At 58.7% G+C, this 20,971-nt stretch overlaps 1 protein-coding gene across 2 annotated transcripts in view; it reads right to left on the reverse strand.

Moving 5' to 3' along the window:
- Nucleotides 1-20,971, reverse strand: part of MPRIP (myosin phosphatase Rho interacting protein) — an 86,637-nt gene that overhangs the window by 41,179 nt on the left and 24,487 nt on the right. For both annotated transcript variants that reach the window (XM_075515112.1, XM_075515111.1), the window contains exons 4-6: nt 8,927-9,078; nt 5,791-5,875; nt 984-1,194 (exon numbers count right to left, since the gene is read on the reverse strand). In XM_075515112.1, coding sequence (XP_075371227.1) covers nt 984-1,194; nt 5,791-5,875; nt 8,927-9,078 — 448 coding nt within the window. The remainder of the gene's footprint in view (nt 1-983; nt 1,195-5,790; nt 5,876-8,926; nt 9,079-20,971) is intronic.

A 20,971-nucleotide genomic window follows, 5' to 3' on the forward strand; every position in this document is an offset into this window, starting at 1 on the left:
TAACAATAAACACCCTGATTCCACCCAGGATGGGAGCAGGAAACGAGAGCAGAGATGGTCTGGGCCCCAGCCCCATGCTACGCCACCTCTTGCACCCTTGCCTCTTCCACCTTGACCACCCGTCATGCCCGTGGAGATGGTGGGACGGTCTGCAGGGAGCTGGGGATGCCGGTCCAACCCTTGGGTTGGGCTCGCACGGTTGAAAGACCTAAACCTTCAAACCAAGAAACGGACGGCCGTGGTCACCACTCTGCACCCATTTCCATCCCTATCCTTCCCTGCCTGGCATCGACCACAGCTCTGCAGGCGCAAGGCGATGGACACCTCGCTCCCGGCAGCGGGGAGCAGGCGGAAAGCGTCCCCCATCTGAGCGGGCAGATAAAGGAAACGGCCGCAGCGCGTGGGACCTGTCCACGGCCCCGGCAGGAAGAGTCCCCAGCCCCTATTGTTCCAGGGAGAACAATGCTGCGGCCGCGGCCCCGGCGCCTTCCAGGGACTCATCAGCGAGGCCAAATGTAAACAGGGCCCTGACGCAGGGGCCGGAGGAGGAAGCGGTGCTCAGGGCTTGGCAGCCCCGAGAGCTGGGCTGAGCGCAGCGTGGCCCCACGCCCTCCGGCTGCCCCCGGTGGGGACGTGGAGGGGCTAGAAAAGGCGTTTTCCCCCCTCGTTTTCCCCCCAGCACAAGGGCAACACCGCCTGTGAGGCCAGGCAGCCCTGTCTTCCTGCCAAGGCAGGATTGGGCCCCACGCCGTGTGGTTTTCCAGCATGTGATGCAAATTTTTTCCTCCCAAACTCCAGCCCGTAAGGTCTCGCTCGGGTCCTCACAACACAGCAGGGACGGAGGCTGCCTCCCCTCCTCGCTGGGACGTTCCAGGAACTGAACCTGAGGAAAACTTTTCCCTGTATGGTGTTTTTTTGCCATCTCAGATGCCCAAACCAGGTCACTGCAGCGTCACACCAGTCCTGGCATCCCCATCCCTCACCTTCCTTGCTGTCCAGCACGGGATCCTTCAGGGAGCTGGCAGCCCCGGCCTGGCCTTGCACCGGACTCTGCGCCGGGCTGATGCCGCTGCCCCCGTCCGCTTGGTCTTTGCCCCTCATTTCTTCCTGCCAAAGCGTGGACTTGGTGGCAGGGACCTTCTCCGCGCTGGGGATGTTGCTGCTGGTCACAGCCATCTTAGCAGGACCAGGCTCCTAAAAAGAACAAGGGAGACAGCGGGGTTAGAGGGGTTTGTCCCAGCTCCGCACCCAGGGTCCCCAGCGGGCTGTCCCCAGAGGCGTGGGTCCCACAGGGCCTGGGTGCTGCCCACGACGCGTGCCACGAGGGGACGGGGACAGGGCTGCTCAGCCATCTGCCACCGCCACATTCCCAAGGGGACAAGCTCACAGGTGGAAACCCTGCCCCAGGGCAGCGCGGCGGTGGGGACGGGTCAGGGCTTCCTCGGCCAAAGAGACCATTGCCGCTCTTGCAGCGAGAGAGGAAACATCCCTCGCCATCCCTCCCCGAGGAGGGCTCCCGAAACCAGCCGCACGTCCCCACGCATCCAGCTGGGAAAAGATCCAGAGCAAAGGCAAGCCAACAAATGAAGGAGACCTTCGGCTGGGCACTGCGGCAGCGGAGGGGCTCGCTGCCTTTGTTTTCGGATAGGAACTGCCCCTCTCGGTGTGGCACGCAGGACGCTGTGGCCACCGACACATAAATCCTTAGGAAAAGTTCATCTCACGCTCGCGCAGCCCAGTCCCGAGCGGAGCAAAGCCCCGGCCCTTCCCCGGTGTTCAGGGTCCCGTGCGGCTCCGCTTACGCTCCAGCGCAGCAGCTCTTCCCAAAAGCCGCCTGGTACACGTGTGGAGCTTGCACCCGAATTCATGTGCAACACTGCAGACCCGCAGAGAAACAGGTCTGTTGGGTCCTGACTCACGGGGAACCTGGAAATGCTCCCCTCACCTCTGCCAAAACCCAGTTTGGGGTGACAGTGCACCCTCTGTAATTGATGCAAATGAACACAGCATCCCCTGTTTCCCTCTGCACGTCCCCGGTCCTTCTGCGCATCCCCGGTCCCTCTGCGGGTTGGCTCGTGGGCAGCCGCTGCCTTTCACAAATACCCCAACCAACACCAGGCTTCTCTCCCAGGTCCCATTTGGCAGGATTGAATTTTCTCAGTGTTATAACTAACGTCAAAAAATAATAATAAAAAAAAAAGAAATCAAGCTAAAGGACACCGGATGGAAGAGAAAATTAATTCCCTGCCACCAGCAGCTGAGCTGTTTGTTTGTCACAGCTGGTTTGCTACAGGCCACTGATAAAAAGAATAAAACCCAATGCTACAGGCGCTGTACTCCTCCCGGGTGCTTTGGTTACCTAACAGGCCGCTTCTTTTCAAAAGGAAATACAACATCGCATTGAGCTTTATGCTATTTTAAAACAATATCCATCATCTTAAATGCTTCTCTAGCTAACGAGGGGCTCTGGAAGTCCATCAGATGATGATGCCATTTTGGTGGCCGCAGCCCGGGCAGCCCAGGTTCGGCGTACGCCCCAGAAGAGGCAGCAGCTTTCACAACTTGTTTAGGGTTTGGCTTTGTTCGCTAGCAGATGTTTTGCTGTTGTCGTATTAAGCTTCTGCATTAGCAGATTATATTTTCCTTAAAGCTACCAATAAATCAATGACAATTAACCCCCCTCCAAAGTCTCCGGATTGTGGGAAGTTTCCCGGCTGCTTGTTCCCTTTCCATGGAGCAGGGGGAATCCAGAAGTGCCTGAGCCCTGGGAACACGGGCTGCAAAGAGCATCGCCTCCGTCCCCCCTCCCACGTCAGCAGAGCCGCCGGGGGGTTTTAGCCCTGCACCTCCAAATGGGCGTTCGCAGGGCTGTGCCGGAGCCGCCGGGGGATCTCCCAGGGAGCGGGCCCTGGCTCCGAGCACAGCCACAACAAGCAGCAAATGACCTCAATTTTAAAAAAAAATCCCCTTGGAAATTTCACTCTAAAGGAATGCAGCGTTGGAGGTAAACGATCCGGAGTTCAGGGGCATCCTGCTCAAGGGGATGCTGCTCGAGCAGGGGGTCGGACCAGATGATCTCCAACGGCCCTTCCAATCTCAACCACTCTCTCATTCATTGATCCGAAAGCCCAAAGCTAATTGCCAGCTCAGGATATGTATTTTTATGTATTCCTCACACACACACCCCCTTAAAATTATTTGTAGATACGTATTTAATGAGACAGAGATATGAGGGCCAAAAAGCGGTCTATAAGCAAGCAGAAAAGTTAACTCTTTGCCGCTCAGCAGTATGAACAGCTCCAAAAAGGAGCGTGCACCAGAATCGGCAAACCCAGTCTCCAGTTGCATTAAGTATGTCTGGGCACGCTCTGCTTACCCGAGCCTGCCGCACCCCTGTGCAAACCTGTCCTGCAACAGAGGGAAGTGCCTCAAATCCCAGATTTCAGCCTCAAATCCTGTCTCGATTTCCCAGGGACAGCAGGCAGGCAAAGGCAGCAAGTCCAGCCTCTCCCGCTGCCTGCACCGCTCTGCTGGAGCACGGCAAAAGCTGCAAGAGAAACCTGCCCTTCTTCCCCTAAGACCACAACCTGCTTGCAAAGCAAAGGTGAAAACACCTCTAGGATTGCACCTAACAACTCCTGTCCAAAAATCTGCAGCTGGAGAGATATTCCCAGCTTCGCCTGCGTTGCTCCCACCCCGGTGATTTTGCAGGGGGAAGATGCAAAGTGATGGGGGAAGCTGAAAATGGCCCCGATGCCCCAGGAGCACCTGGCTGCAGCCAAGCTCTGCTGTAGCACAGACAAGGAAAAACTACATGGGAGTGAGAAAAAGCAGAAATATCCATTGTTTTAATTTTTTTTTTAAATCACAAAGGTGTCCATCCCTCCCTCAGCAGCTCTCAGACATGATCCGCTGCCGGATTAGCGGGCGGCTGTCTTTAGAAAATTATCAGGCTTTCTCTGCTGGCACACAGGGAGTGAGCTGAACAGCAGCCAACTTCAGGAGAAGCCATTTCACAGACGGGGATTTGGTGCTGATTTCCTCCCCAGCATCCTCTCTCCTTCCCCAGACCAGCCGCCTGCATTGGCACGATTTGGCAGACAGAGCAAAGATGCTTCTTTTGCCTTTGCAGGTTGCTCGTGAGTGCCCGACACAGCACAGCATCCATCCGGCAGCAGGTCCAACTGGAGGCTGGTTTTGCAAAAGTGAATTTGAGGTTTTTTCTGGTGCTACGGGGCTGGGAGCGATGGGATGGAGAGGGTGGAAGGAGAGTAGCAAGCGGGACAGCTTTAGCTCCCACGGGAGGGAGTGGGGTGGTCCACCCCAAGCCAAGGTGGGGAAAAGTGCAACCAGGCTCCGTGCTCACCCCATCCCCAAGCACCTGGGGAGCCTGTCCGCCCGCGGGGAGCCAGCATCCTTCCCACAGCCGCTTCCCTTATTTGGTGCTCAGGAGCTCGGATCCTGTACGGTTTCCAAGAAGTTGCCATGGTGATGAAATGTAACCCAGAATGATGTTTTTCTGGCTCTGCGCCCCTTCTCCTCTCCGCCCCGTCCCCCTCCTGAACCCAGCCTGGGTTTAGTGTTGTGCCAGGGATGGGGTGAGCATCCGTGCCGTGCTGTATCAGCTCACTGGGGTGCCCCGAATGTGGCAGCTCCCTCCCTGGGGCTTGAGGACGTGCAACTCGTAACATGTCAGCTCTTGGCCATGGAGGGAGGAGGCATCTTCCTGCACCATCACTGGAGCCAGCACTGTGATGACCCCAGCCCTTGGCAGGGGGTGGCTCAGACTTTTTTTTTGTGCAAAAAAAGATCATCTTCCCCCCAGTTTTTTTCCCATTGCCCAGAACCTCTTTATCCAGCGGAGCAGTGGAAACTTGATTCAAATACATGCCTTACAAAACCCACCCATGGCCCAGTTTGCACCAGGACCATCCTGGGGACTTCATTGAAGGGGACCTGAAAACTGGGGCTCAGGGGAGCCCCGATGCTGTTTTCAGTCCCCCAGTGGCACAGCCTGACTCGGCCGGAGGAGCCCTCCCAGCCGGTCCCCCGTGGCGGCGGGACGCGCGCCCGGAGGTCAGGCAGCCTCAGGGACGCGGCTGTTCTCAGCCCCGGCGAGGGACGAGGGTGGCCTCAGGGTCACGTTCCCCATCTGTGGGATTCTCCCCCACTCTGGCCATGTGGGAGCCCGGCAGGAACGAGTGAGTCACGGCCGGCCCCGCTTTTTACCATTTATAGTCAAAGTGAGCACGAAGCCACCGCCGGGTCCCTGGAGAGCCTGGCTCCGGCCCCCGGAGCTCCCAGCCTGGCCCTGGCCTTTAGTATTTTCCTTTCATTCCCATTATCTCTGGGGTCATCTCAAAGGGGGTAACCGGAGCCCGATGGAATTTCATCCTGTTTCTGCCGAAATGGCCCATGAACGGCCAGCACCTCTCCCCGGTCCCCCGCGGGGACCACGCGGCTTTGCAGCCGCTCCCGGGACAGCGTGTGCAGGGCTGGTGCCACCAGGCAGCGCCTGGGGCGGGGGGGGGGGGGGGAATGTGGCCCCAAAGCAGCCAGGAAAGCAGAAGTAGCAGCGTGTGACCCTGGGAAGTGATGACCAGGCATTAATTCATGCCGTCCTGCTGCCCTGGCTAGCCCCGGCTCTCGCCCTCCGCGCAGGCAGCATCAGCGGCTGGCAGCCCACTGGTCCAGCTGGTTTGGGGGGATCTTCCCTCGGAGCAGAGCAACGCTGTGACGCCGAGAGGGAGGCAAGGGACCGGGTGACAGTGTGTGTCCCTCTGGGATTACCTGGGGAGTGGGGGGCTCTACCTTCCTCTTCTTCTTCTGATTCTGTTTGTTTGTCCGCGGATAGACTATCAGCATCTCCAGCCACCTGCAGGCAGAGAAAACAAAAGGTGAGGTCTGTGCCGAAGCGCAGCGCGCAGGGACGGGAGCGATGCTTGCACTCCACCGTGGGGTGTACAGCAGCTTCCCACAGGCTGCGGACCCCAAAGCTGTCCCCCCCCCACGGGTGGCTCTGACCCACACGGCCTCCAGGGCAGGCTGCCTGCAAGCTCCGGAGATGGAGCATCCACATTTCACTCCTAACCCCAGCCTTCCAGGGTTTGTAATTGGCCATAAGCACAACCCCGAGCTGGAGCTGGGCACACAGAGGAGCTCAGCTTCTCCAACCTGGTCAAGGTCAACGTGGTAAATAGTACCCAGAAAGCATCCCAACCAGCTCCTGAGGGAAAAATGAGGCAGGACAGGAGGGGAGGAGAGATGACCCCAGGGTGCTTTGGCTCAAACCCCACTCACTGCAAGAGCGAGGCCATGGCCGAGGCTGACATGGGACAGGGATTCAAGGATCCTGAAAGACAGCCGAGAGGGACAGAGCCTCCGGCAGGACCTTCCCCCTTCAGCGATGCAAACGCCCACACACTGCACACAAAGCGCTTTTGTCCAAGAAAGACCAGCGTGAACTTGGCATTGAGAAGCCCATCCCCTGCACAAGTTGCTTGTTTGGGGGACCCTCCTGTGCCCTCCCACCGCAGCCTGATGACCTGCCCCTGCATCTCTGTGAACTCCACAGGGATCCGTGGACCGCTGGGAATCGTTCCTGCTTCAGATGTCCCTGCTTCCCTCTCCTGTTGCCCCCACTTCGCACGCTGCTGCTGTAAAGCGTTTTGAGATGACCACATCAAGTGGGTTTTGGTTAAGCAATAAATGCCAGAAGCATGCAACGAACGTAAAACAAATTCTTCCCCGGCTGGGGAAATCTTCCTGTCGTGCTGCAATTGCAAATGAAACCCGCCTGGCTCTGACCCAGAGTGGAACTGTTTCGGGATGATTAATGCTTGCATTTAGGAGCAAATGCACTGCTTCAAAATCCAGCGCCAGGCCAATGAACAATAAATCAGCCCCACCTTGCTCTGCAATGCCTCTCCCTCCCGCGTGGCAGGCAGGACCGGCAACAAAAGGCTGAGCTGTGAACCAGCGTGCGGGGAGAAGGAGAAGAGAGCAGGGCATGGGGGTTGGCCATGTTTCGGGGCATAGCCATTGCTCCTGCCTGGGCTGGAGGACAGGAGCCGGCTCCCCCGTGCCACGATTCCACCGTGCCTCTAAACCCCGGCTCTGCAGCCACTGCGACCCCACTGCCGCAAACGGGGCCGGGGGGGTGGCCATGTTGCCAGGTCTGCTGGCCCGAGGTGGTGCACGGAGAGGGAATCACCCATGCTGACGTGTCTCAGTAGAGCAGGGAACGAAAACATATAACTGATCAAAATCCCAAGCTCTTGGTAGAAAAATGCCTATTTCAACCAGTATTTACCAAAATGGGGGGAGCCACAACCAAAGAAAATGCTTCGAAAGAGAAATCATCTCAACAGAAAGCACTGACTCTGCTGCTGCCAGGGCTCGGGCAAACAGGAGACGCCGTGCCTCGGGAAGAATGGGAAAGAGCGAGCGCTTCGTTCCTTCAACTTTCTGCTCTAGTTTCAAATGTCAACAAATTCTGGGAGGGAGGCACCAAGCTCCAGACATCCCACGTGGGAAACGCTGCCAGGTGAGCAGCAGCACCGTCGCAGTCCGTCCCTGTGTGCCAGCGGCTCAGCTCTCCCACGGCTCTGCACCCTCACCAGTGCCGGCTTCAACCCAAGCTGGCACGTCAGCGATGGACGAGGATGTTTCTCGGTCACCATCCAACACTTGGAGTCAGGAAATCTACCATGATTTGCTCATTTTAGTGGCCTAATCTTCAGCATTTCTGAGCAACTGTATCCCAGCGGCAGGCACTCCTATGAGCGATGATATTTTAATCGTCCTCGGAGGTCAGATGCTGCACTGGGACTGGGGGGTGGCTGCAACCACCCCCTCTGCCAGCCTGCCCGCGGGGAGCGAGCGGGGCGAGTCTGAATGGGGACGGGGTAAATGCAGAGCAGGCAGCCCCAGGAGGCCACATCTGCCCAGGGACGGATGAGGACCAGAGGGCGTACAGCACTTGGGGTCGGACACGCCAGCCCCGGGACTACGGGACCTGCCGCTGGTGTGGGGACAGGACCTGCGCCAGTGGGCTGGGTGCCCGGTGGGATGCTGTCCTAAAAGCACCGTGGGGTCACCCCGGCACCCATCGGCTCCAACCCCGTCCTGCTGTTCACCCTGCAGCCAAGCTTCTTCCCCCAGCCAGTATATAGCTGCTTTCTCCTGGGGCTGAAGCTGCCGCGGCCAGCCCAGAAGCACCTCGGCATCAGGTGCACCCTCTGAGCAGCCCACAAACGCTCCCGTGGAGCTCAGCTCACTCCCACGGGTAAACACCGCTGGGAGTGTCGTTCTGCAGCAGGGAGCAGGATATTGCCCAATGGCAGACAACAACACTGACCTGAAAACGGTGGCCTTCATAAGTAATGAGTGACTCAAGAGCATCTCAGCTCCAGAGCCTGGCCAAGGCTCCCAGCAGAGGCTGAGCCTCCTTGAGCACTGGCTCTGAGAGGTCCGACATGTTGGGAAGCCTCAGGCTCCATCCCGGCACGGCCGAGCACGCACGCTAGGCACGGAGGAAGGACTCAAATCATCCGCTGCCGCACAGGTCTCCACCGAAGTCAGTGCTCATGCTCACACCATAAATCTGGTGGCTCGCGGGGTGCTCAGGCCCCGGCTCTGCTGCAGAGCACCAGGCAATGGCAGGGGTCCACCAGGCAGGGCAGCGGGGAAGGGGAAAGAAACCCTGTCCTTGCCAAAAAGGCAGAGAATACCGGAGGTGACCGCGAGGTAGCAGCTACACCTGGCCCCCAGGACTGTCCGGGCAGCGGGCTGTGATTGTCACTCGGGGATCAGCCTGGGTACACACTGCCACAGCACCCAGCCTTGGGCAAGGTCTACCCGCCCTCCTCTTCCTCCCGGCTAAGGGAAGAGTCCCGCACCGGCTCGGCCCTGGACCTGCACTCACCCGCTGATGATCTCCTTGTTCTCGGCCCGGATGAAGTGCTCCTTCTCCGGCGTCAGGATGCACAAGGAGAATTTCTGCCCTGTCCGGCTCTCCCCATCCACCACATCCGTGCACTGGTTCATGTTGATGGTGCCCTGTGGGAGGGTTGTCGGCTGCGAGGGGAAGGAGAAAGGAATAATGCTTAAGGAGAGAAAAGCAGATGAGTGCAGAGTTGAGCCCTAAAACCTCTCCTTGTGGATACCAGGATCTTACACACCAAGATGGTTTGCCCACGAGTACCCAGACTCATCTGTGCACCGTGCTGGCACACAGCAAAGTCCTGTGCCGCACATCTGGGGACACAGACCAGCAGGCACGACTCCTGCCAGCCCAGTCCAACCCAGCCGAGTCCACTGCTGCCAGCGAGACGCTTCTCCTATGCCGAACACCCAGGGAAGGATGGCTGCCCCGCTGCAGCACGGGGACACCAAGGCAAGGCACCGAGTGGCCGGCTTTGGGTTTGCAGCTGCAAACCACCTGGGGTGGTGGGGTGGCACCTGGGGACAGGGGGTGGCAAAGCAGCAAGGCCCCACTGTCCTCAACGCAGGACGGCTCAGGCACTATAGACAGACAGACACACATGCCCGGTTTTTCCCATTAAAGTTAAGAAAATGCGGAGCTTGCCAGGGAAGGACCGCAGCATGGAAGGGACCTTGTTTGTCTGATGGGCTTCGCAAACACAGTGTCACCTCCCGGCCTCCTTGCTCCAAGCAGACACAGCGGAGTGGGACAGGCGGTGGACCCCTGGCCCGAGGGGACACGGAAGGGACCCAGAGGGGGGTCAGCACTGACGAGAGCTGACAGGTCCATCTGGAGCGGCGCTGGCTCATCCGATTACAGCGCAGCCACCCGCTCCTGAGCGCATGGCACCCGCAGCCCTCCCTCCCTGAGCAGCGATGCCGTGTTGTCCCCCATTCCCAGCCTGCCTGTGCCCCAGCAGGCTCGGTGACACTGGGGTCCCCCCCGCATCCCAGCACAAACCTGCACCTGGGGCATAAATGACTGGGCAGAGGGACCCCTCCAAGCTGCCAACGGCACCGAAGCAGCACCCAAAGCAGCCCGTGGCCACCTCCTCACCCCGCCAAAGCCTCCTTGCACCCTCCAGATGGCCGGGCCAACAGAGAGATGGATTTTTGGCAGATGCTGTTAAGGTTTTTACTATGGAAACCAGCTCCCCTGCCAGTAAAACCCCTCCAAAAGCAGCCTGCGCCATGCAAAGAAGGGGCGGTCGCAGAGAACTTGATGGCCCTAGCCTACGACCCCAGGAAATTCAGATCAGGCCCCCAGGCCCCTGGTTTACCCATCTGTGGGCTGTGGGAAATAGCCCCCTTTCCCAGGAGAAGGGCTTTCCCTGAAGCTGTGTCCCCGGGTGGGAGCATCCTACAACAGCCCGGGGTGGCATGGAGCCATCACAGGTGCTGCAGCATCGGTGCCCAGCACGGGCACACGAACAGGACTGGTCGTACATCAGGGACACCAAAACCTCCTCTTTTCCTTTGTGGAAACCAGCATCAGCATCCACAGACCCCACGGGCCAGAGGAAGAGAGGGAAAGCAAAGCCGAGCCCAGACCCCCGGCACGGCGCATGCACAGCAGCCTGCCCTGCACCGCCGCGGGTAGTCGGCTCCTAAGAGGATTTTTTGTCTTAGACAACAAAAATAAAACCCTGCTTTCCGGGAGCTATAAAAACCCGACGGAAAAACTTTCTCCTGATCCAAGTGGAGTCTTAGAAACGTTTTTGTCTCTTGGCCTTCGGCACAGCCAAGGCCTCCAGGACTGTAAGGTCTGGGTCCGACCCCCTTCCCCACCCAGAGAATTTTTGCACCAGGGAACGCAACCAGGACAGGGGAAAAAGGGGATGAGGGCAGCTCCAGGAGGGAGCCCCAGTCCCTCACGGGGACCCTGGACCCTCTTGCCAGAGGCACCCCTCGACTCCCTGGGAGGTCCCGCAGGGATGTGGCAGGGAGCTGGCACAGGAGGAGAGGAGACGGCTCCCTGCGAAACCCGCCTGCTCTCCTCCCTCTTTAACCCCACGGCAGCGTTCAGGGCGGCTTCCCCCGCTGCTCACACCCAGCCCCGACCCAAGCGCGCCCGGAGCAGAGGAGCCGGTTTGGGTCCCCCACACCGCCAGGCCGGCCCTGTGAAGTGGTTTTGCCGCACACCCCTCCTTTCGAGGGTGAACGTTGGCATCTCGCGCAGCCCGACGCGTGGGTCCCCATCCACCACCGCGCCTCCGAGCCGGGACGTCAGGAGCGGGGCTGCGAGCAAAGCTGGGACTGTCCCCCTTGCACCTGCGGCCAGGGACAGGACGGGCACCAGGGACGAACCCTCCACCCCACGGCAGCCCCCCTGCACCCCGACGTGTCTCGGCAGCAGATGAAACCTGACGGACCAGCAACCTTGCTCGCTCGGGATGTGAATTCCTTAACACCATTTATTTCCTTCCTTGGAGGCAGCACAGGCACTTTGAAGCAAAGTGAAACGCAAATGGTGCCAGAGGGAAACGCGCGCGCACACGCGCAAACTCCACCGAGGAAAAGGAGGGGGCTCGGGCGGCACTGCACCCCGGGAGCACCTCGAAACCGGCCGGGCATCCCCAGCGGAGGAGCTGGCGATGGCGCGTGGCTGCTCTCCCCGAGGAAGCAGGAGAATAGGGACAGCCCTCGCGTGCCAAAGCTGCGGGGCGGCGGTGTGGGAGCAGGGGAGATGGGAGAGGGTCTGCAGCAGGGGACAAGGACACGTGGACCCCTTCCCCGACTCTGAGCACCCGATTCTGCGCTGAGGGGTTTCTCAGGGCTGGGGATCCCCGGGGAAGGACGAGCAGAGCCGGTCCCCAGGCTGGTCCCAGGCCAGGTGAGGACTGCGTGGCTCCAGCAGTTAAAAGGGAATAAATAAATGCAAAAGCAGGGAGGTGTTATACGGCAGACACGCCAAAACAATAACAAGGCTGGGACTTCAACCAGCCCTTTGAAGAGCAGATGCTTTGATACAAGGTCAAACCCAGCATCGGACCCCGGGGCCACGGGGAGGCTTCGCAGCCGGGTGAGGCAGGAGTGGACGCTCAGGCTCAGCTCGGGCTCCAGCTGCTGGCTTCTGCTGGTCCCTGCCTCGGGGACAGCCGCGTCCCCAGGCACCGGCCCTGCCTTTGCCATTTCCCATGCTGCTGTCAATGGGATGGAGCACACAGCTACCCCGTGACTGGATCTGGTGCCTGGGTATGTCTTTTAACCGGGGGGGAGGAGAAGCAGCACAGCAGGGTGCACCAGCAGAGGACACCATTACGGGCACCATCATGAGCGGCAACTCTCCTCGGTGCCACCAGCCGGCTCCGGCCCGGCAAGAGGAGCAGCCCCCCACCACTTGCCACGTGCCGGCACGGGGAAGGCAGCACCCGCACCGTATGAGCAGCTACAGCTCTCCATGCTGCCAGTATCAGCAGAGGAACCGGAGCCAAGAAACAATCGCGTTGCTGTTTCCCTCTGGTATGACAGATCCATATTTACACACACACGTGCTCGCAGCATCCCCCTCCATACTACACAAAGCCTATAGTACGCTCTCCTCCTCCTCCTCCTCTCCCTTCCCGGCTGCCCAAGACACGAGTCACGCCGCGCTCTCCACATCCACAACCCCATCAGCCTCTGGACAAGATGCGGGGACCTTCGGATGGATGCTCTTAGGATGCAGAGCCCAGCAACTGCACCATCACCCGCCTTGGAGAGTGGAAAGGAGGGAAAGAAAGAATGGGGACCTCTTACAAGCCCGAAGGAAGAAATCCCAAGCAGGACATTACTGGGGAGACCCAGGTACTGTGGCAGAAGGATGCTCAGTACTGGATAGTCTGCGGGCAATGAACTCCCAGGCGCAGGGGCTGACGCTGTAAGTCAACAGGGTTTATCTGCAAGAGTCCCTCATTTCCATACGGTTTTGCAGGGCTGAGGTAGAAATGCAGGATGATTTAGATTCAAAAATTTCCGAATTTTCTCCAAGTACCTTCCCCATCATTTCTAACACGTGTGCGTCGTAGGAGCTCGATCCAAAATGTAACGGAGCTTCACTTAGCAACTGTACACAAGATGTTTTCTGAGCAGGTAACCCCACGGTCAAGCTCCCAAGGAGTGGCTCTGCCATGGCCTTGGTGGGACACAGCCAGTGTCCACGCCGTTCTCCAGGGCTATTACACAACGTGGGTTGATGAAATCTGGAACACAACCTTTAAAGAAAGGCGATGGGGCAGGGGGAGGAGGAAACGAAACAAAAGGGACATTTTACTTTCTGCCAAGAACCAGGAGGGGAAGAAAAAAAAAAAAAAAAACACAACCATTTGTCTATCTTGCATGGCGGGCTGGTTGCCTTGGCACCGGGAACCGGCCGTCCCGGGGGGGAGATCGCGGCTCTGCCGTCCCGCTCCGCCGCGATGCTATACGGGAAGGGCCTGGGCTCCGACTGGCTCTGCCCTGGCTCTGCCCTGGCTCCCAGCACTGCCCCAGAGCAGCAGCGAGTCTGCGGCGCCTGGGGAAGAGACATCCACGCTGCCTCCATAAATGCTTCTTGACAAATGTTAATTCTCCGAGTTAAAATATTCATGAGGGTGGCTGCCGACGAGCCCGCTGCTCGTTCGCAGCGCTCTTGAATACCCTGCAAAGGCAGCTGCCGTGTTTGCTAAAAGCTTCACCCATCCCCGGTGCCCAGGCTCGGTTGATGGTGGAGCTCGAGGCGGGATGCAAGCGGGATCTTGGCTGGGCTGCAGCGTGGCAGGGAGCGAGACTCCGCTGCCCCATCGCCACGGGCACATCAGAGAAACATGGAGACAACCATGCCTTGGGCAAGGGCAGCAGCGTAGCTTGGACAGGCAGCTCCCGGCACCAGCGTGGCACAGGGAGCCTGCACCAGCACCATCTCCACCGTTCCCACATGGAGGCCACCAGCAAGAAAGCACCAACTCCTTGAAAAGTCACGAGGAGCTCCCTTTTCAGCTGTGCGAGGCTATGCACGGCCTCCCTAAATCCCAGCTGGGGACGCCCCGTGCATGCACCCCGGCTGGCTCCGCCGGCGGGCTCGGCTGGGTGCTGCTGCTGGGCTGCTCGGCCCGTCGGTGCCGGCGGGGTGGCCACGGTGTGCCCCGAGCTGCCCAGGCACCGGGCGAGCGGGGCTGGCACAGCAGCAGGACTTTAATGAGCGTTTTAGGCTTCCTGCCACTAGGCACAAGGCTATCGATACGGTCACAACACGCCCAGAGCTCTGCGGTGGGCAGATTTTATTACACTTATAGATCATCTAACAGGCTGAGCATCCTGGATTTATTAAATTAGACAAAGGCTCTTGAAAACGACCTCTGCGGGCTCTGCAAAAGGATGGACCGGAGCAGTCACCCATCAAAGGGGAGCAGAAGGTTGTGCTCCTCCATCCCACACCTCCCTGCAAGCAGGAACGCTCCCCCATCCCCATCATCCCCACAGCAGCTCTCTGCTCTCCCTGTGCCATCCAGGCAGGAGGCAGGTTATCTCTTCTTGGCCACCTAAGCCCACCTTTCCCACCTGCAGCCTTCCCGTATCAGCAGCTACTGCTCAGCGAAGCCACTGAGAAACCTCCAGCTTACTCAGGCCGTGCACAAGGCAACAGAAAAGCAGGTTTTTACCGTAGGCAAGGGAATGCAATGGAGGTATCAAGCAACACGTGTCCCCCTGCACCTCTGCGTGCACACCTCGTGCCCCTGTGCAAGAAACAGGGGAAGATGCCCCCAGATCTCACTGCTGCCTGGACTCTCCAGCCAGCCAGAAGCCATCACCCCCTGTCACAGCTGGAGGCACAAGCAGTGCTCTGCAGACGTGGCCTTGGCACGTGCCGGTGTGGCTCTGCACCGGCAGCAAACCTGGCTCGCGGTGCCACCAGCAGCCGCCCTGTGCCAGTGCGAGGAGGGGACGGGACACCTGCCCCGGTATGCAGCCAGCAATGCAGAAACACCCTCCCGGTTGGATAAATGCCGTAACACTCCCCCTGGCCCCATCACACATTTCCCCACCGTTGGGCCCTCCTTGTTCATCACGGGCACTGACAGCCAGCTCCTGAAATTTGTTTTGCCGGAGGAGCTCCCCACAGCCCCAGGTCACCCACCCCAAGGAACCAGCTTGGGGAGGTGGGCTTGGAGGATGGGTTAGCAAGCCCCGTGCACGCCTGTCCCTGCATGCCAGGCCCCCGTAGAGCCCTCCTGAGCCTCTACCAGGAGATAAAACATCAGCAGCTCCACTTTTGCCAGGGGGAAGGAATTTTCTTCCCTGGGAGCAGTTTGGGGAAGGGGGTGAAGCGCAGGAACTGGGCAGGAGAGTTCAGCCAGGGGCCGCTTTTAAGCGGAGTCGGTGTTTACGTCCACAGACAGCGAGTCTAAACACTGAGCGAGGCTGCGAGCTGGCCACGAGCTGCCTGCGAGCTGGCCACGAGCTGCCTGCGAGCTAGCCGCGAGCACCCTCGGGCTCCTCTCCCACCCAGTGCCACCTCAGCGAGGCATGGGTAGCACCCATCCCAGGGGTGCCCAGGCAGCAAGTTTGGGGCCACGCATCCCATCCGCAGCCCCGTCCCCACGGGCGCCCATCCGGGGAGCGTGTGCTGGAGCGGAGCAAGCCCGGCCGGGGCTGCGCAGGAGGCTGGAGCTGGCTCCTCTTGGCCTTATATGGCGATTTTCGCACCGCTCTTGCTGCTCCCAGCTGCTCCCCACCCCAAAGCGGGGTCGGGAGCTGGCAGCCAGCGCCTAGCCTGCCTCCTTCCTGTTAACCTCTTTCCTGCTGAACAGCCTCCGAGGGGTCCCTGCACGACAGGGAGGGACGTATCCTGTCCTGACACAACCGCCCGCACCGGGCAGGGAGGGTCAGCAAACCCGGCGGTGGTCACCAAGTGGGTGCAACCTCCCTTGGTGCTGGGGTCCAACCCTCTGGGTCCTCGGCAGCATCCCCAAATCCAGGGAGCCCTTCGAAGGAGCTTGCACCTGTGTACACGCACGCTCCACGTCCAGCGTTACTGGAGGGGAAGAGGGACAGAAGATGCAGAGAACATCGGCACCGTGATGGGAACAAGAGTGAGGTCCCACTGGGATAGGGGTCGAGGGGCCGCTCCGAGCCACCATCCTGGCTCTTTGGGCACCAAAGCGAAAGCCCAGCATTCCACAAAGAGCTTGGAGCAGCCACTCAACCCATATCCTGGCTCTTTGGGGACCAAAGCAAAAGCCTAGCATTGCACGGGCACTTGCCGGCCCTGCCATGCTGCACGGGCACCTCGCAGCCCTGCAAACCCAAGAGTTATTCTTCCCTCTTGTTCTCCAGGATTTAAATGCATTTAAAATGCAAAATGTCTTCCTCCCCTCCTAGGAGGGGGGTGGGAGGAATACATGATAACGGATCCGACCCCATCTGCTCGCAGCTGCCAGCGTGGCATCTTCCCCGCTCCCTGACGTGCAGGCACAACAGCTACCCAGCCAAAGGGGAAGAAAATATCTGCAGCGCTCAAGCAAGTTGTCATGGTAATCAGCCCGATGGCAAAAGCCCGGCAAGACCACGCGCTGGGACAGTACACGCAGAGAGGGACCAGAGCGTGGTGCAGGGACCATGGCGGGCGAGTCGCCTGGAGATGGAAACGCAGTCGTTTGGGGGTGGGAAGGAAAGGCGGGCTTCATTTGCATCTTGATATTTGAATTTTAAATTGCGCTGTTCCAAATTGGCCTTGTCAACTTTATTCTCCACCCCCTCGGTGCAGGAGAGAAGTCCCAGGTGGTCCCTGCACCACGTGCTGCCAGGCACACACGTGCAGGCGCTCACCACCACCGCCGTGCACGCCGGCTCGCACGTCCCTCCCCAGGAGCAAAGGGCTTCGCCAAAACATCAGAAACCACGTCCCCATAGCAGGACTCGTAAGGTCACCCGCACACAGAGACGGTTGTAGACACAGTGATGCCAATTTTGGAGACAGCTCGGGAGGTGGAAAGCTTGGCTCGAGGCAGGATGATCTCCACCCATGTTGGCCCACCACCCAAGCCCTGTTCAACTGCAGCTGGACCTGGATTTCTGCTTCGTGGGGGTAAGGGAAACAACCCGAGCATCTGCCTGGGCATCGGCTGTGCTGGAGAGCCAAGGCCAAACCGCGGCAGGCTCTGCCCAACGGCCCAGGCCGGCTCCGCAACCAGTCACACCCGGGCTGAGGCCGCTGCACTGATCCTCCAAAGACCTTTCGCTTTCAAGCCTAGAGTTGGGTAGAAAAACTGGTGAGGGGGCAACGCCCTCGCTCAGGATCCTTACGGCAGCTACGAAAAGGTGTGATAGACATTTAAGTGAAAAGGGCTTTGCACCTTGGGAAAAACCCTTAGGACATGAACCCCGGGCAAAGCTCCCTCGCTGCTTGATTTTGGAGCCAGTCTTCCTGCAAAGTGGGAAAATAACTGCAGTTGATGTAGGCTTCAACGTTACTTACAGCACCAAGTGCTGCTGGAATGACGCCCAAGGCCTTCTGTTCAGCGCTGCTCCAACCGAGGGGCAACTCCCACCACGGCCAAGGGCCACCCGAGGTGCCACCACCCTTGCAGCATGGAGGTGTGCTGCAGAGTGCACAGAAACTGGGCACTGGCTGAGATGCACAAGGCCACCCCACTGCATGTGGTACCCAAAATCTGACCATGTGGAGAGACTCAGGCTGATCCAGACCAGAAATCTGGGAGGAAAGAATGGGCTGTGGAGGGAGCTGCTGATTCTGTCTTCTCTGAACCGTCAAGGATGGGCATGGCCGAGGTAAGAGACATCCAAGGAAAGCAGCAAATTAAATCAATCAAAGCCCTGTACCTCCCTAAGTGAATCCATCTTCCCTCCAGCCTAGAGGGGAAGGAGGGACGGGTCTCCTGGTCTCCAGCCATCCCACAACCTCTCCTGCAAATGCACCTGAGCAGAGGAATCAGAGCAAACACACAGCAACAGACCAAGCCATCAGCACCGTCACAGCCATGCGAAGCCACCTCTAACAGCCATCGTCTTGAGCCCTAGATAATTTAAGGCCCTGCATTACGCCGGCTCAGGAAGCACAGTGAACTGCACACCAAGCAAGGTGAAAAATGGCAAGTGCTTCCCACAATAAAAGAATAAATAAAATGGCAAGATGTTTCCTGGTGTCTCAGTAGAAGAAAAAGAAAAGAAAAAACTTTCAGTTCCATATGAACTAGAAATATTCATTTTTTCACTAAAACACAAAAATAAAAGGAAAGCACCACCTCACAATGGACAAAGTCAGCAGAAGCCTCTGAGCAAAGCTCTGCTGAACAGCCTCAGAAGACATAGAGTTAGACCCACTCAAGCCAACTCCATTCAACAGCCGACCCAATGCTGTACCACAGGGCCACGGCTGCGGTTTCTCCCCGGTTTGGCTTCTTTTGGGCTCAGCTGAACTGAAAATTTGCTTGGCAGATTTTGCTTTACAGTGGTTTACCCAATTTATCTGTGGTCAACACTCTTCCCACCCCACCACACGTACACAGGTCACCCCGCGCTCGCCTGCTCTCCCTTCTGCGGGGAAATAACGGGCTCCAGTCCAGCTGCAGCAAAGCAGACGCCGGTTACGTCCCACGCTGCCTATCTCCTGTGGGAGCCATGCACTACGGTGCTGCCACCGTGGTGAGGTTTCTCCAAGCTCCTACCTTCACCCCCAAGGACTGTCAATACAGCATCCTGCACCAGCGCTCAACAACTGCAAACGAGGTGAGGACAACCCCGGGGATCGGCAGCACCAGATCCACCTGAGGCTCAGGCAACTCCCAAGGGCGTAGATGCTTCAGTGGAAGTTCTCGAATCCAGCCAAATTAGCCTGGAAATCTCATTACTCCTCAGCGCTGCTCTTACGAGCTTTGCAGAGCTTCCTGCCGGGCTGGGAATGCCACGCGGCCGGGCTCCCAGGGTGCTCGGGGGTCTGCAGCTGGAGGTGCAAGGGCCAACCCAAGCAGAAGACGTTGGGTTGGGTTGGACAACCAAGCAGCAGCCACATCCTGCACCCCACGCCTCACCCCTACAGAAAACCCCATACCTGCTCTGCTTTGCATTGCTCCCAGCAGCTTCCAGACAAGCTTGGACTCTGCAGACCTTCCAAAAGCCAGGGTGGTGGCCGGAGAGCGTTTTCCAACCTTTGACTGTTGGCCATCCCACTGAATGGCACAAAATGGAGGCTTTTTGGCCAAGAAAGGCAGTTCCAAGGAGAAAAGCTCCCAACAGGCGCACACGGCTTGAGCTGGGGTTTGCTGCAGCACGCAAGGTGCACTGGAGGCACCAATGCAGACAGCAAAGAGCCGTCCCGGCCGGGCAGGCGCTGCCAGGTCAAAGGCAAGCAGCACCTGGGCGGGGGGGAAACGCTTTGAGTGTCTGCCACGGCCAGGGACAAAGGCTGGGAATAACACACCAGGCTGCCGGAGCTGTCCCCGTGTCCCGGGGGAGCAGCGTTTTGTCCCTAAACCTGCTGCTCCCATCTGGCTCCTGCACTTGCAGAGGAGTTCAGGGAGAGGAGCAAGTTCACGGCTGTGAGCTGCTCCCAGGAGCACTCCCTGCAACCTCTCCTTCGGGATCAGCTCTTTGGCCCCAGCAGAGAGGAGCAATCCGGGGCTGGTGCACCTGAGGGGGATGAGCCTGAGGAGGTTTCTCCATCCCCCATGCCTGGGATGACAGACTTCACCCCCCAGCATCGGCCTGTGCATGGCATTAACTGCCCATGCAAGCCAAACGCCCCCTTCCTCCACACATCTGCTCCGTCCATAATCCTTGCTGTCCCTCCCCTAATGGGAAAGCAGCCAGAAAAGTGAACCAAAACCCTAATTATATCCCAGTAGCTCCCCAGCGCCCCGGTGATCTGCTGTGACTTTATTGACGGGGTTGCAGCAGGGCTGATGAAATGAGGAGGAAAGGGCCAAGGCTGGGCGTGCTCCAAAAACCCACCCTTTCTCCCCAGCTGCAGTATCACAAGGGGTAGAAATCCCGTGCAAGCTCAGGGTGCTGCTGGGACATGTCTCAAACCAACCCGTGCTCCAGTCCCCTCCGCCTCCTCTCGCCAGGGACCCTGTCACCCGTGGCAAAGGGTGACATGCTGCAAGCATCACTGTATGGGGACCAAGAGGAGAGCGGTGACAACCGTGGGCTACAGCAAGAGAGCAGCCCACAGCCTTGCTGCGGGTCCCCAGGGCACTGTTTGGCCATAAAATCACGGAGAGCCACAGCTACGGCACCTAGAGCCACAGCACCGGCTGTGCAAGAGCAGGGACCCCCAGGATCGCATCCCTGCAGCCCCACAGCGCAGGGGTGCGATGGCAGCGGAGACGTGGCACGGCCCTGGGGCGCGTGCCAGGAAAACATGGGAAAAAACCCCTCCCTGGTAGGTGGGAGCCTTCCCCAGCTCTCCCCGGCCCCCGGAGCAGCCCAAGCCCCGCACGCAGCACCTCTGCCCCAGGGACCTGCTCTCCCTTAAAAGCAGAAGAGGTCACGGAGGAGCCGTGCTGCCCGCGGCGGGTGGCAGGGTGCAAGCCACGTTAATACACACACACAAATCAGCTCTGGATCCTGCGGGAAGGAGGTGAAGGGTAACGGTAAGTTGCTGCGCACGTGATTTACCTATGGTAATTTTAACTTTCAGCAAGCCTGACTGGCTGTTTTATCTTGTTGCCTACTTGCAGTCAGACTTCAGTGACTGCAGGGAAGAGTTTCTTCCGCAGCTTTGAAGGGACAGGGCAAAATAAAAAAGTCTTACAAAATACCTATCAGCAAAAGCACATTCACACGCCGTTACGTGGTCCGGCATAAGGGACAAGCGGTATTTTGCTGGCACTTTTTTTCCACCTTATATATCTTGCAGCCCATGATAACTCAATGAGAAAGATCAATAATAAAACCTGCCCGGGAATTCTTATTTTTCACCAGAAATGCCTCAAAACAGCACGGACAAAAGGTGGAAGACTTCTGCAAAAACCCTGCATTCAGTAACCCTGAGAAAAGCTGTTTACAA

The sequence above is a fragment of the Mycteria americana genome, chromosome 12 (assembly GCF_035582795.1).
Source record: "Mycteria americana isolate JAX WOST 10 ecotype Jacksonville Zoo and Gardens chromosome 12, USCA_MyAme_1.0, whole genome shotgun sequence".
Lineage (NCBI taxonomy): Eukaryota > Metazoa > Chordata > Aves > Ciconiiformes > Ciconiidae > Mycteria > Mycteria americana.